The sequence below is a fragment of the Carcharodon carcharias genome, chromosome 14, assembly GCF_017639515.1.
Source record: "Carcharodon carcharias isolate sCarCar2 chromosome 14, sCarCar2.pri, whole genome shotgun sequence".
NCBI classification, from domain to species: domain Eukaryota; kingdom Metazoa; phylum Chordata; class Chondrichthyes; order Lamniformes; family Lamnidae; genus Carcharodon; species Carcharodon carcharias.
The window spans coordinates 7,458,572-7,472,423 of NC_054480.1; the positions used below are offsets into that span (position 1 = coordinate 7,458,572).

Consider the following 13,852-nt stretch of genomic DNA (forward strand, 5'->3'; position numbering starts at 1 on the left):
CTGACATGGGCTGCCTCAATGTCTGCTCACCTCCTAGTAGTTTGATCTCTTCTCCTGAGACTGTATTCCACAGGATTCACAAAGCTACACTCCTGCCTCTAATTACCAACACAATTCCAATTCTTTTGCAAACCATTAGCTTCACTAAGCCAGCACTGTCTTGGGTTTTTCCAACCTCCAGTCTTCCAGCTGTACCGAGCTATAAATGATTCCCAGGGCTTGTTCTGAACCATAAGTGCACCAAGCTGCTCCCACAGCTTCTTTGTGAGCTGCAAACCACACAAGTTCCAAACTGAAACTAAATCCCTCTCCCAGCAAACAGAGCTGAATTGAAACCAGAGGACCTTCTTAAGCTCCACCCATTTCTATGACAATGTAGCCTTTCAGGATTCACTGAATGTTTTCAAACTAATTTAGCTCTAACCTCAAAACAAAACATCTCCTTAGACTGCACTGGTCAAATTGGATCCAAAATTGGCTTAGTAGCAGGAGGCAGAGGGCGATGGTCAATGGTTCTTTTTGTGATTTGAAGCCTGTGATGAGTGGTGTACCGCAGGGATCGGCACTGGGACCCTTGCTGTTTGTAGTGTATGTTAACGATTTAGATGTGAATATAGGAGGTATGATCAGTAAGTTCGCAGGTGACACAAAAATTGGTGGTGTCGTAAATAGTGAAGAGGAAAGTCTTAGATTACAGGATGACATAGATGGGCTGGTAAGATGGGCAGAGCAGTGGCAAATGGAATTTAATCCTTAGAAGTGTGAGGTGATGCATTTTGGGAGGACTAACACAGCAAGGGAATACACAATGAATGTAGGACCCTAGGAAATACAACGGATCAGAGGGACCTTATGTATATGCCCATAGATCCCTGAAGGCAAAAGCACAGATAGATAAGGTGGTTAAGAAGGCATATGGGATACTTGCCTGTATTAGCCGAGGCATAGAATGTAAGAGCAGGGAGGTTATGTTGGAGCTGTATACAATGCTAGTTAGGTCACAGCTAGAGTATTGTGTCCATTCTGGCTTCCACCCTATGGGAAGGATGTGATTGGAATGGAGAGGGTGCAGAGGAGATTCACCAGGATGTTTCCTGGGCTGGAGCATTTCGGCTATGAAGAGAGTTTGGATAGGCTAGGGTTGTTTTTCTTAGACCAAAGAAGGCTGAAGGGGGTCCTGATAGAGGTAAACAAAATTATGAGCGGCATAGACAGGGAGGATAGGAAGAAACTTTTCCCCTTGGCAGAGGTATCAATAACCAGGGGGCATAGATTTAAAGTAAGGGCCAGAAGGTTTAGAGGGGCTTTGAGGAAAATCTTTTTCACCCAGAGGGTGGTTGGACTCTGGACACACTGTCTGAGGGGGTGGTAGAGGCAGGAACCCTCACAACATTTAAGAAGATTTGAATGAGCACTTGAAATGCCATAGCATACAGGGCTATGGGCTGAGTGCTGGAAAATGGGGTTAGAATACATAGGTGCTTGTCAGCTGGCATGGAAATGATGGGCTGAAGGGCCTGTTTCTGTTCTGTATAATTCTAAATCTATGACATCTTTGAAAGCAGTGTAGACATCATGTCTCTGGCTACGTAAGCCCACCTGCTGTCTTTTGGCTCTTAACTTTCTAGCTGTTAACCCCTTAAAGCAACATGACCCCAACCTTTTAAGTGTAATACACTCCAAGCTGCTTTACGTGCATTTATCCTATTTTCTACAGTTAAACTTTAATCCTCTCAGAACTAGAAATTACTTCTAAAATATGAACATGAATCATTAACTAGATATCATAACGTAATCCATCATTCAATGAGATCACAGCTGATCTGTCACCTAACACCATATACCCATCTTTGTCCCAACTCCATATACCCACCTTGTCCCCATATCCCTCAACATTTTTTCATCTATCAATTTCCAGATTTCTACTAATTTCAACCCTGAAAGATCTGGCTCTAATGTTCGGTCCCTTGACTATCATGAAAACTATGATCAAAACACCCCTTAACATTCTAAATGCTCAGTTTACTGTGGACGGTCTCTTGTCTCATCCCATGGAACTCAGCCTCACATGAATCTAGAATCTTAGTTTAGGTTTCTCCCTTTCAAGCAATTCACTGAACTCGATCACGTTACGATCATTATTACATAATGTTCACACACCATTAGGCTGCTAACTAAACCTGGCTCGTTACTTATTGCTAAATCTAACATGACATGCCCCCTTATTGTTCCTAGGATGTACTGTTGCAGAAAACTATCCCTGATGCATTGAAGAAATTCACTACCTTTCCGGCATGTTGCTAGTCTGCTTGTTCCAATCAGCATGAAAGTTAAAATCGACCAATCCCCTGTTAATACCATCCTCCCTTTGTTACAAGCTTGTCAAATCTTTGCATTTATACATTCTACTTACAACTGTTTCCAGGAGGCTTGTGCATAACTCCCACTGCTTTTCTTACCATTGAAGTGATTCCGTTCTTAATCATTAAGGCTACTCCTCCCTTTCATCGTATCCCCGATATTTCTTATAACCTGCTGTGTTTAGTCTCCAGTCCTGACAGTCTTGCAGCCATATCTCAGTAATGGCTGTCATGTCATTCCCTCCAAGGTGAATTTACACCAGCAATTCATTCAGTTTGTTCCTTATACTCTGTTTTTTTATATAAAGAATGCTTCTTTATGCTACACACCCTAACCTTTTCCCTATTTCTTTCTCCTGATTTAATAACTTCACACTTTTTAGTTTTTTCTTTACCTGTGGTGCCTAAAGCACAATTTCTGCCTGTTACTCTACCCTCTTCCCTTTCGTTTTGTTTGCAAATTATTATCTGGGCTATCTTTTCCCCTTGAGCCCTCCTCCCCATTTACGAGTTGAAAGTTCTGGGGACCTCTCTATTTATCTTTTCTGCTAGGACCCTGGTCTCAGCCCAGGTTCAGGTGAAACCCCGCCCAGCAGTACAGTTCTCTCCCATCCCGATGCTGGTACACCATTCAGTAAAATAATGGCTGATTTTTACCTCAGTTCCACCCACTATTCTCCCATATCTTGATTCCCCCAGTGTTCCTTTGGAGCATTCTGGCCACCCCTCCATTAGTAACCCAGCCTTCAGTCACCTGTGCTCTGGAATGCTCTCACTTTCCTGGGTCAAAATCCTGGAACTCCCTCCCTTATCAGCACCGTGGGTGTACCTACAGCACAGGGACTGCAGCTGTTCAAGAAGGCACCTTCTCAAGAGCAACCAGGGATTGGCAATAAACTCTGGTCTAGCCATTGAATTTCTTCAATGCATCAAGGATAGTTTTCTGCAACACTAATGGTGTGTGAACATTATGTAATAATGATCATAACGTGATCGAGTTCAGTGAATTGCTTGAAAGGGAGAAACCTAAACTAAGATTCTAGATTCATGTGAGGCTGAGTTCCATGGGATGAGACAAGAGACCGTCCACAGTAAACTGAGCATTTAGAATGTTAAGGGGTGTTTTGATCATAGTTTTCATGATAGTCAAGGGACCGATTGACAGCCCACAGTCTGTGAAAGAATAAATTTAAACAACTCTCCACCTCCCTCTCCCCCCATCATCCCTCCCCTAAAAGCACCTCTTTCCCCTCTTCATAGCTCCTGCCTAATTGTCTGGGTTTTGAGAGTTCCTCCTCTCTGTGCTGTAAGATTCGCTGTTTCTATCCAGCAGCAGCTGCGATTGGACTTGTCCCCAAACTGCTTGCAGGGAAGTCGCCGCCCCTCGCCTCTGCCCCCAGCCTCTTCCTCAGGGGCTGTCAATCAGGAGGTGGGTGGGGTGGGGGGGGGAGGGGGGGGGGGGGTGCAGACAGGCTGCTGGCTGCCTCAGGAGCCTCTGGTTTATGTGGATCCAGACTGCAACTCATTAACCAGGAGCTGAGAGAAAGGGCGAGAAGGGGGACCATGGGCGCGATCTCGGCACTGGGGCTGCTCACACTGTTCCACCTCCTGTCAAACTCTAGGGCCCAGGTAAGAGGGGACCCCTCCCCGGTATGTGGGGCAGTTTAATCTAATGTTGCACTGGGGTGGGTTGGGGGTGTTGGGGGTGGGGGTGGGGGGAGTAAACCCTCGCCAACCACCTGCTGGAGGAAAGGCACAAGTGGGACACATCGGAGCATCAAATGGTCATCGAGAGGGACAGTCTCCTGGCCGGTGCAGTGACTGTCTCCAGCCCAGAGAAAAGTCTCCATCCGTCAGGAGCTGGCATTTGGTCCCTCTGTGTCTGTGACTGTGTCTGCGTGAGAGAGTCGAGTTCCCTTTGAGCTGGAGGGGGACGGGTTGATTCATCTGCCCCGGACAGTGCGGGGAAGGATAGGAACAGGGCAGAGAGTTGGGGTGGCGGGGGTGTGGGTGGGTGGTGGTTCTGCTGGTTTTGAAGGTTAATCCTGGATGTGCCGGTTGTCAGTGACCTGGGGAGGCTCAAGGCTGCAAGTCCAGCCCTCAGCCAGACACCTACCCCCAGGCTGATTTGGGAGGTCTGTCTGACCTGAGCTGGGATTATTTCTGAAGAGTTTTCTCACTCATTCGGTTCCTGCCGGGAATATATATATATATATATATATCTTTTAACAAATTGGATTTAGAAGAGAGGTTATGTCTCTTTATCCGCGCACCCCCCCCCCCCCCCCCCCCCCCCCCCCCCAATCTCCCTCTCTTCAGTTTCTCCCCAGCTTTGGGAATGAATGTTGTCAGTCTAGCTTCGCTCCCCTAACCCCCACCCCGACAATGAAACCTTTGTTCCCGGGGTTCTCGGCCCGTTTTCTCTCTCTCTCTCTTTCCCTCTGAATGTCGGAATGGTGAATGTTTCAGTCTCACCGCAAAGCTGGGCAAAGGAGAGAGAGAGAGAGAGAGAGAGACAAAACTAGCCCAGGGTGAGCTTAGAGGGTCTCCTCAGTCCCGAGACCAGGTCATTTCACAGGGGAAATCTCAAGGCCGAGTGGACTATCCACGGAGCAAGCCTTGGACCAGGACCTCCTTAGCATCAGGGAGATGGGGATGGGGATGGGGATTGGGGGGGTGGGGTGGGGTGCGGGTAGAATCGTAACGGCGCAGGAAGCAGGCCATTCGGCCCATCGTGCCCGTGCTGGCCCTTTCAATTAGTCACACAGCCCCTGCAAAACTTTCTCCCTTTCGTTACTGACCCACTTTTCTTCCCGGAGTTACTGTTGAATCTGTTGCCACTGCTCTTGAAGTCGCCTCGATGTTAAAAAAAAAAAAGCTCTTCCACCCGGTGCCGATGCAGTTGAAAGATTGTACCCCTGGAATACTGTCCTGGCGGTAAAGCCTGGTGAGGGCTGGGTATCTCTGCAAGCTGCTTGCTTCAAATTTCTCCTCATTTACAAGAGAAATCTTGTAATGAGGGTTGGACAGGGATAATCTCAGTCCCCAACCGGTTTCTCTGGGGGCAGCAATGCCCCAGTAAATACCCTGGCCGGGTTTGGGTGGGTGGGTGGTTGCTGCTTCTCGTGATTATCGCGTTCGGCGATAATTCGCTGTTTCCAAACTTCCAATAAAAACTGGACTCGTTTTTTTCTTAAAAAAAAAGAATTCCAGGAGTTTCTCCATTACTATTACACCTGGATCGCCACAAACCTCACCGTGTGAACCCAACCAGTCCCCCCCCCCACCCCCTCCCGCCGCCCCGATACCAGACCAGCGAGTTACCGATACTGATACTCCGATACCCAGCCCGGCAGCCCCGCGATATCCAGCCCGAGCCGCCGCTTGAACCCCCGAAACTCAGTTCAATACGTCCCCGATATCCAGCCCGGGAACCCCCGCGATACCCAATTCGATATCTCCCCGATATCCAGTCCGGGAGCCCCCGCGATACCCAATTCGATATCTCCCCGATATCCAGCCCGGGAGCCCCCACGATACCCAATTCGATATCTCCCCGATATCCAGTCCGGGAGCCCCCGCGATACCCAATTCGATATCTCCCCGATATCCAGCCCGGGAGCCCCCACGATACCCAATTCGATATCTCCCCGATATCCAGCCCGGGAACTCCTGCGATCCCCAATTCGATACCTCCCCGATATCCAGTCCGGGAGCCCCCGCGATACCCAATTCGATATCTCCCCGATATCCAGCCCGGGAACCCCAGCGATACCCAATTCGATATCTCCCCGATATCCAGTCCGGGAACCCCCACGATACCCAATTCGATACCTCCCCGATATCCAGCCCGAGCCGCCGCTTGAACCCCCGAAACTCAGTTCAATACGTCCCCGATATCCAGCCCGGGAACCCCCGCGATACCCAATTCGATATCTCCCCGATATCCAGTCCGGGAGCCCCCGCGATACCCAATTCGATATCTCCCCGATATCCAGCCCGGGAGCCCCCACGATACCCAATTCGATATCTCCCCGATATCCAGCCCGGGAACTCCTGCGATCCCCAATTCGATACCTCCCCGATATCCAGTCCGGGAGCCCCCGCGATACCCAATTCGATATCTCCCCGATATCCAGCCCGGGAACCCCAGCGATACCCAATTCGATATCTCCCCGATATCCAGCCCGGGAACCCCAGCGATACCCAATTCGATATCTCCCCGATATCCAGTCCGGGAACCCCCACGATACCCAATTCGATACCTCCCCGATATCCAGCCCGGGAACCCCAGCGATACCCAATTCGATACCCCGCCTGTATCCCGATACCCAGCCCCATGGGTTTCCGATTCCCAGCCTGATACCCAGCTCCAGGAGCCTTCGATACCCGGCTCGGGAAGCATCCGATACTCATCTCCGGGAGTCCCCGATACCCAGCCCGATTAGTGCCTGATTCCCATCGCCCAGAGCCCATACCCACCCCCAGGAGCCGGTTGACTGGTGTCCCCCGCCCCCCCTTGAGTTTGGGACCATTTGTCCCGTGACCCTGGAGTGGGATCTTCTGTGTATTTACTGTGAAGGCTGGCTTCGGACATGTGTTGACTCCTTTAGCTCCCTTCCCCTTCTCATCCTCCCAGGTGCCGATTACAGATGTGGCTTCAGAACCTCTCGGCCCAAATGGACCTGCGGGACCCCCGGGCAAGGACGGAATCGATGTGAGTAACTTCAGTGTGGAGAGAGAGAGAGAGAGAGAGAGAGATGGATGTTAACAACAAGGCACCCGAGGGACCCCAGTCTCACTTTATCAGCAATTAGTCTTAAATTAAATTAAAAAAAAACAATTCAAACAGAACAGGCACGTGATAACCCCCACGAGAGAGGGAAATTATTTAATTTCACACCCAATCCTCCGTTGTCCGGGTCAAGGTCAATTAACCTGTTTGTTTTAGGATGTTGTAAAGTTTTAGAGTTCAGTGTCAACTGAATGGAATGTGGATGGGGAGGAGGGGAGGGTTGGCAGGGGTGAGATGCTATTACGGTTGAGCACCTACAGGAGGCGCTGTTCGCCATGGCAAACCCCGCCCACAGCCCCCTACCACCGCCCCCCACCCCACTCCCACCTCCCCCCCCCCCACCCCGCCCCCTCTCCTGAGGGGCAACTCAGGTTCACTCTGAATGTTGTCCCCGAAAGAGGAAACCAGTTGTCTAGCAGCAGCTTGATCCCAGTCAGAGTGCATGATAACCTCGAGAACATAAGGAATAGGAGCTGCAGTTGGGAATATGGCCCCTCCATCCCGGGTTCGACACTCAACAAGGTCATGGCTGAAATCCTACCTCAACTCCGCCTTCCTGTAATGCCCCCTTATCTCTTAATTCCTTTCACTACCCAAAGATCCAACCATCTCGGCCTGGTTTGTTCTGATCGATGGAGCGTCCATTGCTCTCGGGATGGAGAACTTCAAAGATTCAGAACCCCCCCCCCCGAGTAAAGAAATTTCTCCTCGTCTCAGATCGAAATGGGTGACCCCTTTTTCCGAGATTGTGACCCTGTGTTCTAGATTACCCAGCCGGGGGGAAACAACCTTCTCAGCATCTACCCTGTCAAACCCCTTCAGAATCTCAATGGAATTACCCCTCAGTCTTCAAAACTCTAGGGAATATAGGCCTGGGCTATCCAATTTTGCAGCACAAATGTGCAATATGTACCCTGGTTCTATTTTTAATGGAACTGATCATACAATGAATAGGCATCAATGCTGAATGGATAGGCACACAAAACCCAGCTCTTCCTTTCCCGAAAATTATATTCGTTCCAATGAAGTTTGGTGTCTTTCATATTTAAATGTCTTAATCCTAATTAAGAATCTTTAATCTGTTGATAACCTATTCCCCAATATGAACGAGACAGAACATTTTCCGTGCCCCATGGTCAGAATCCCAATCATTCACTTCGGACCCTAGGAATTTTCCAACTCCAGGTTGGTCTTGTTTGTGTGTAAGCCAAAATAAATATCTAATTCCCTTCACAACTCAAAAATACTGTTGCTAAGCCTGTCAGTTATAAAGAGATTCCTTTCATTAAGTAATAACTTGATCCCTTTAAAATGTACCCTTTATTTTATATTGCTTTCCCCTTGCATTGCTATAGTGCTTAACTAGTTGCTGGATAAACCTAGCAATTGCAGGACAATCTGTTTGGCCTCGGTGTTGGGAAAGCAATAGAAATGATAACCTAGGACAAAATTAACTGTCAGTTGGACAAATGTGGATTAATTATAGAAAGCCATCATGGGTATGTTTAAGACAAATTGTGTTTCACTAACTTGATTGACTTTTTTGATGAGGTAAAGAGAGGGTTGATCAGGGTAATGTGATTAATGTGGTGTATGTGGGTTTCCAAAAGATGTTTGACAAAGTGCCATGTAACAGACACGCGACCAAAATAAAACTGGACTAGCCATATAAATACTGTAGCTACAAGAGCAGGTCAGAGGCTAGGAATCCTGTGATGAGTAGCTCACCTCCTGACTCCCCAAAGCCTGTCCACCATCTACAAGGCACAAGTCAGGAGTGTGATGGAATACTCCCCACTTGCCTGGATGAGTGCAGCTCCCACAACACTGGAGAAGCTCGACACCGTCCAGGACAAAGCAGCCCCGCTTGATTGGCACCACATCCACAAACATTCACTCCCTCCACCACCAACGCACAGCAGCCGCAGTGTGTACCATCTACAAGATATACTGCAGGAATTCACAGAGGCTCCTTCAACAGCACCTTCCAAATCCACGACCACTACCATCTAGAAGGACAAGGGCAGCAGATAGATGGGAACACCACCACCTGGAAGTTCCCCTCCAAGTCACTCATCATCCTGACTTGGAAATATATCGCTGAGTCAAAATCCTGAACTCCCTCCCTAAGAGCACTATGGGTGTACCTACACCACATGGACTGCAGCAGTTCAAGAAGGCAGCTCGTTGCCACCTTCTCAAGGGCAATTAGGGATGGGCAATAAATACTGGCCTAGCCAGTAAAGCCCACATCCCTTGAATGAATGAAAAAAATAGCTGAAGCCCATGGAATAAAAGGGACAGTGGCAGCAAGGGTATGAAGTTGGCTGAGTGACAGGAAATGGATGTTTTTCAGAATGAGGAAATGTATATAGTGGAGCTCCCCAGGGGTCAGTATTAGGACCACTAATTTCCTTGATCTACGTTAAAGACTTAGACTTGGGTGAGCAGGCTATAATTTCAAAATTTGCAACAATTCTCGGAAATAGTGTGAACTGTGAAGGGGTCGGTGACAGATTGCAAGAGGACATAGGCAGGCTGCTGGAACGGAAAGACGCGTGGCAGGTTAGGTTTAATGCGGGGAAGTGTGAAGTGATACGTTTTGGCAGGAGGAATGAGGAGAGACAATATGAAATAAAGGGCACAATTCTAAAGGGATCTGGTGAATTTGTGCACTGATCATTGACATTGAGGAAGTGTTTAACAAGGCATCTGGGATCCTGGGTTTTATAAAATAGAGACAGAATTTAGCCCTTGTAGGGTGGGGTCTGGGCGGGGGCTGGGTGGGGGATGGGCAGGGGGTGGGGGATGGGCAGGGGGTGGGGGATGGGCAGGGGGTGGGGGATGGGCAGGGGGCTGGGCGGGGGATGGGCAGGGGGTGGGGGATGGGCAGGGGGTGGGGGATGGGCAGGGGGTGGGGGATGGGCTGGGGGTGGGGGATGGGCAGGGGGTGGGGGATGGGCTGGGTGGGGGTGGGGGCTGGGTGGGGGCTGGGCGGGGGTGGGGGATGGGCAGGGGTGGGGGATGGGCGGGGGTCTGGGTGGGGTCTGGGCGGGGGATGGGCAGGGGGCGGGGGATGGGCTGGGCGGGGGTGGGGGATGGGCAGGGATGGGGGATGGGCGGGGGTCTGGGTGGGGTCTGGGCGGGGGATGGGCAGGGGGTGGGGGATGGGCTGGGTGGGGGTCTGGGCGGGGGGCTGGGCGGGGGATGGGCAGGGGGTGGGGGATGAGCAGGGGGTGGGGGATGAGCAGGGGGCGGGGGAGCTGCCCACCTTCGGGGCCGGACCGTGACTTCACGCTGTCGGCCAGTTCGGAGCAGACGTCAGGACACCCGCCCAATGCCAGCGTGTGTTATTTTACGCTCGAGCCAGTCAGGCGTGTGTGCACTCGCCCAGGTCAAAATACAAGGAGCAAGGAAGTTCTGGTGAACCTTCCATAAAACTCCGGTTGGCCTGAAGTGAAATCTGGTGTCTGATTCTGGTGCACCGCCGCGTCACGAGGAACAGCAAGGCTTTAGGGACAGGTTTGCGAGAATTGATTCCAAGGCTGAAGGATCTCAGTTGTGTGGATAGATTGGAGAAGCTGGGGTCGTTCTCTTTCGGGAAGGCGCAAGGAGAGATTTGATAGAAGGTGTTCAAACTCATCAGGCGTCCGGACGGAGCAGATCGGGGGGGGAAAACTGCTTCCATGGGTGGAAGGGTCGAGAACCAGAGGACACCGATTTAGGGCGATCGGCAAAGGCACCGACAGAGACGCGAGGAAACCCTTTAGCAGCGTAGCGGCTAAGGTCTGAAACGCACGGCCTGGGGTTGGTGGCCGCACATTCAAGCCGAGCTTTACAAAGAGAATTAGATGAGAACCCGAGGGGACAAAGTAACTTGCAGGGCCGGGGTTAAAGGTGGGGAGTGGGATTTGCAGATAGTCAGGACAGGCTGAGCCACCTTCTGCTGTGCTGCAACCACTTTGTGATTCGATGATAACCGAGCAAGTACCTTTGAAATGTGGTCACTGTTATATAATGTAGGAAATGTAGGATTCCCTCAAAATTTAATGTGACAGTGACCAGACGTTGGTTGAGGAATAAATACTGACCAGCACACAGGGGAAGAAACTCCCTCCGCCCTCACTCAAATAACACGGTGGGATCCACTTAACAGGGCAAATTGTTTAACATTGTTTAAAGCTGAAATACTTTAAACCCTCAGACAATGATAATCAGGTAAATTGCTTTCCGTTCTGAATTGTCGGGACCACTGTTGATGAACGTGAATGTGGGTTTTATATTAGATTGCCCTGGTTCCATGTGTCACTCTAGTTATCATCCTTGGGTCTTGCATCAGGTGTAAAGAAGGGGATCGGCACCCACTGAAAAACCCTGTTCTCAAAAGAACTTGCATCCCATTTCAACAAGAGGGATCAGGGAAGCAACAGGAGAAGAAAATGAACGATTTTCAAGGCGAGCAAAAAGTTATAGTAGAGTATGTCAATTAGCCAAAGAATTAAACTGAAATTCAAGTAAAAAGCACTGGAACGTAATGGCAACAAGGTGAGGTGCAAAAAAAATAGGGCGGCCAGGAAGATGGATGTTTCCTTGACTCACTGACACTGAAAGGGTTAAATCTGCCCATAGTTTCAAGATAAACATGTATTGCTCCAAGGTCAAACTTTAATATGTCTGAACTCCACTGGGTTCCCACTCTGCAGGCTGTGTCACACTGGCAACAGTCCAACATACACCCCTGTTCAAAATTTCAGGCACAAACAGAAAACTTGGCTGCTGAACAGAACATTACACAGGAGTCAAGGTGGCAGGAGAGATGATAGGGGGGGTAGTGGGAAGGGGTATTATTCAGGATGTTCAAAGACCCTCTGACATTTCTATGATGATTTTTCACGGATCACTATTTCTTGGGAAAGATGGTGCCTTCGATTCTGCAATTTGACCAGTGAATGCTGATTAATTAATTTTGCTCTTCTAAATGCTCACCGGGTTATTGAAGTGACCGGTAGCCGAGTTATTGATAGACTAGCAACACAGAACTAACACTTAGATTTCAAGCCTTAGAGTTTTTATCTGACAAGTCTGTGTTTCCTTCCCTCTCATTCTACTTTATTTGCAAAGCTAGAGCAATGGAAGTTATAATGTTTCTATTTGAACCTTACTGTGAAATTCCTATTTGCAAAATAGACCTTTTGAAGTAGTTTTGTTGATTCTGGCAAGTATATTCAACCCACCGCCCCTCCCACTCCACCATTCCCTATGAAAGAAATACTGGCTGTGCTGTTAGTGTAAGGAACATACTTTAACTAATGGGAAATTTAAGGAATGGTCAAGGAGCTGCAAACAAGAGTTAAGCCATGGAGTAGGAAGCTGAGTCTTTACCACAGTTCCACAGCTACGTCAGGGGAGAGTTGTTAGTGATCTGTCATGTACTTCCTGGCACCAGAACTGAGAGTGAACAACTATCAGGAAAGACTGAAAAGGCTGGGGCTCCTTTCTCTGGTAAAAGAGAAGACTGAGAGATGATGTGATAGAGGTCTTTAAGATGATATAGGCGTTGATTGGATGAGCGTGGGAGAAGATGTTTCTACCGGTGGTGGTATCCTAAACTTAGGAACCATAAATATAAAATAATCGCTAATAAATCCGATCGGGTATTCAGGAGAAACATCTTTACCCAGAGAGTGGTGAGAATGTTGGAGTGGCTGAGGTGAATAGCATGGATGGATTTAAGGGGAAGTTCGATAAAGACATGAAGGAGAAAGGAATGTGCTGATAGGGTGAGAGGCCGAGGGGTGGGATGAGGCTCATGTGGACCACAAACACAGGCATGGGCGGTCTATATATTCTATGTACCTCCATGTTTTTAATATGATCTGGTTGATTTGGTTGAGTTTTGTTGAATAAGGAGGACTAAGCCAGCTTTAGTAAACTGTATGTGGCTGTGAAACCTTTGTTTGGTTACTCATTGTGAGGAAGATGCCCAGTAAAATTGTCCGTCTGCTTTTCACCTTCCCCATGATTCCTGGTTAAACTGACCCTGACTAGCAGCAGATCAGAAAAGTGTTTTTCGGCCTGGTGATGAGGTAGTGTCAGAGTTCATATTCTTTGTGGTTTAAAGGTTGAGGTTTGATGGTACTGATGTGAGTTGAGATGGAGGAATTACGCACAGGACTGCCTTTTGAGAAATCCAGCAATTCATCAGCAACAACAACCTTTGTTTATTTAGCAGGCTTAAGACAGTAAAACCTTCTAAGATGCTTCACAAAAATAAGACACCAGGATATTAGGACAGGTGACCAAAAGCTTGTAATACTGTCCACACAATCCCAAACGGTAACACTTTGAGCCAATGGGACACATGTTTTTGTTTTTGTTTCTTCACCTTGTTTAAGATTCTGTTCCAGGCAATGTTCAAGGAGCAGGTAAAACAAGTCACCTGATCCAGGGCTCTACCTGCTCTGTTTCGAATTGAGCTGGAGTGTTGGGCAGATCTAAAGTACTGAGGGGTCGATTTACACCAGACCTCCTCATTACTCAGCAGGATGGAAAATCACCCACTTCACACTCTGCCCAAGTTTCTTTTCCACTGACCTGACTAGGAGAGGGAATGGGCTGAGTGTGAAACTGAGCTGCCCAATCACTCTTGCATAGTTGTCCAACATGTGTTCCATATATCAGATTGTGGAGATATTGC

General features: G+C 48.8%; 1 protein-coding gene across 1 annotated transcript in view; it reads left to right on the plus strand.

The window, feature by feature from the left end:
- Positions 1 to 3,923: 3,923 nt before the first annotated feature.
- Positions 3,924 to 13,852, plus strand: part of LOC121287008 (collagen alpha-3(IX) chain-like) — a 149,679-nt gene continuing 139,750 nt past the window's right edge. Inside the window, exons 1-3 of the mRNA XM_041204425.1 lie at positions 3,924 to 3,989; positions 5,709 to 6,752; positions 7,000 to 7,077. Of these exons, the coding sequence (XP_041060359.1) occupies positions 3,924 to 3,989; positions 5,709 to 6,752; positions 7,000 to 7,077 (1,188 nt within the window). The remainder of the gene's footprint in view (positions 3,990 to 5,708; positions 6,753 to 6,999; positions 7,078 to 13,852) is intronic.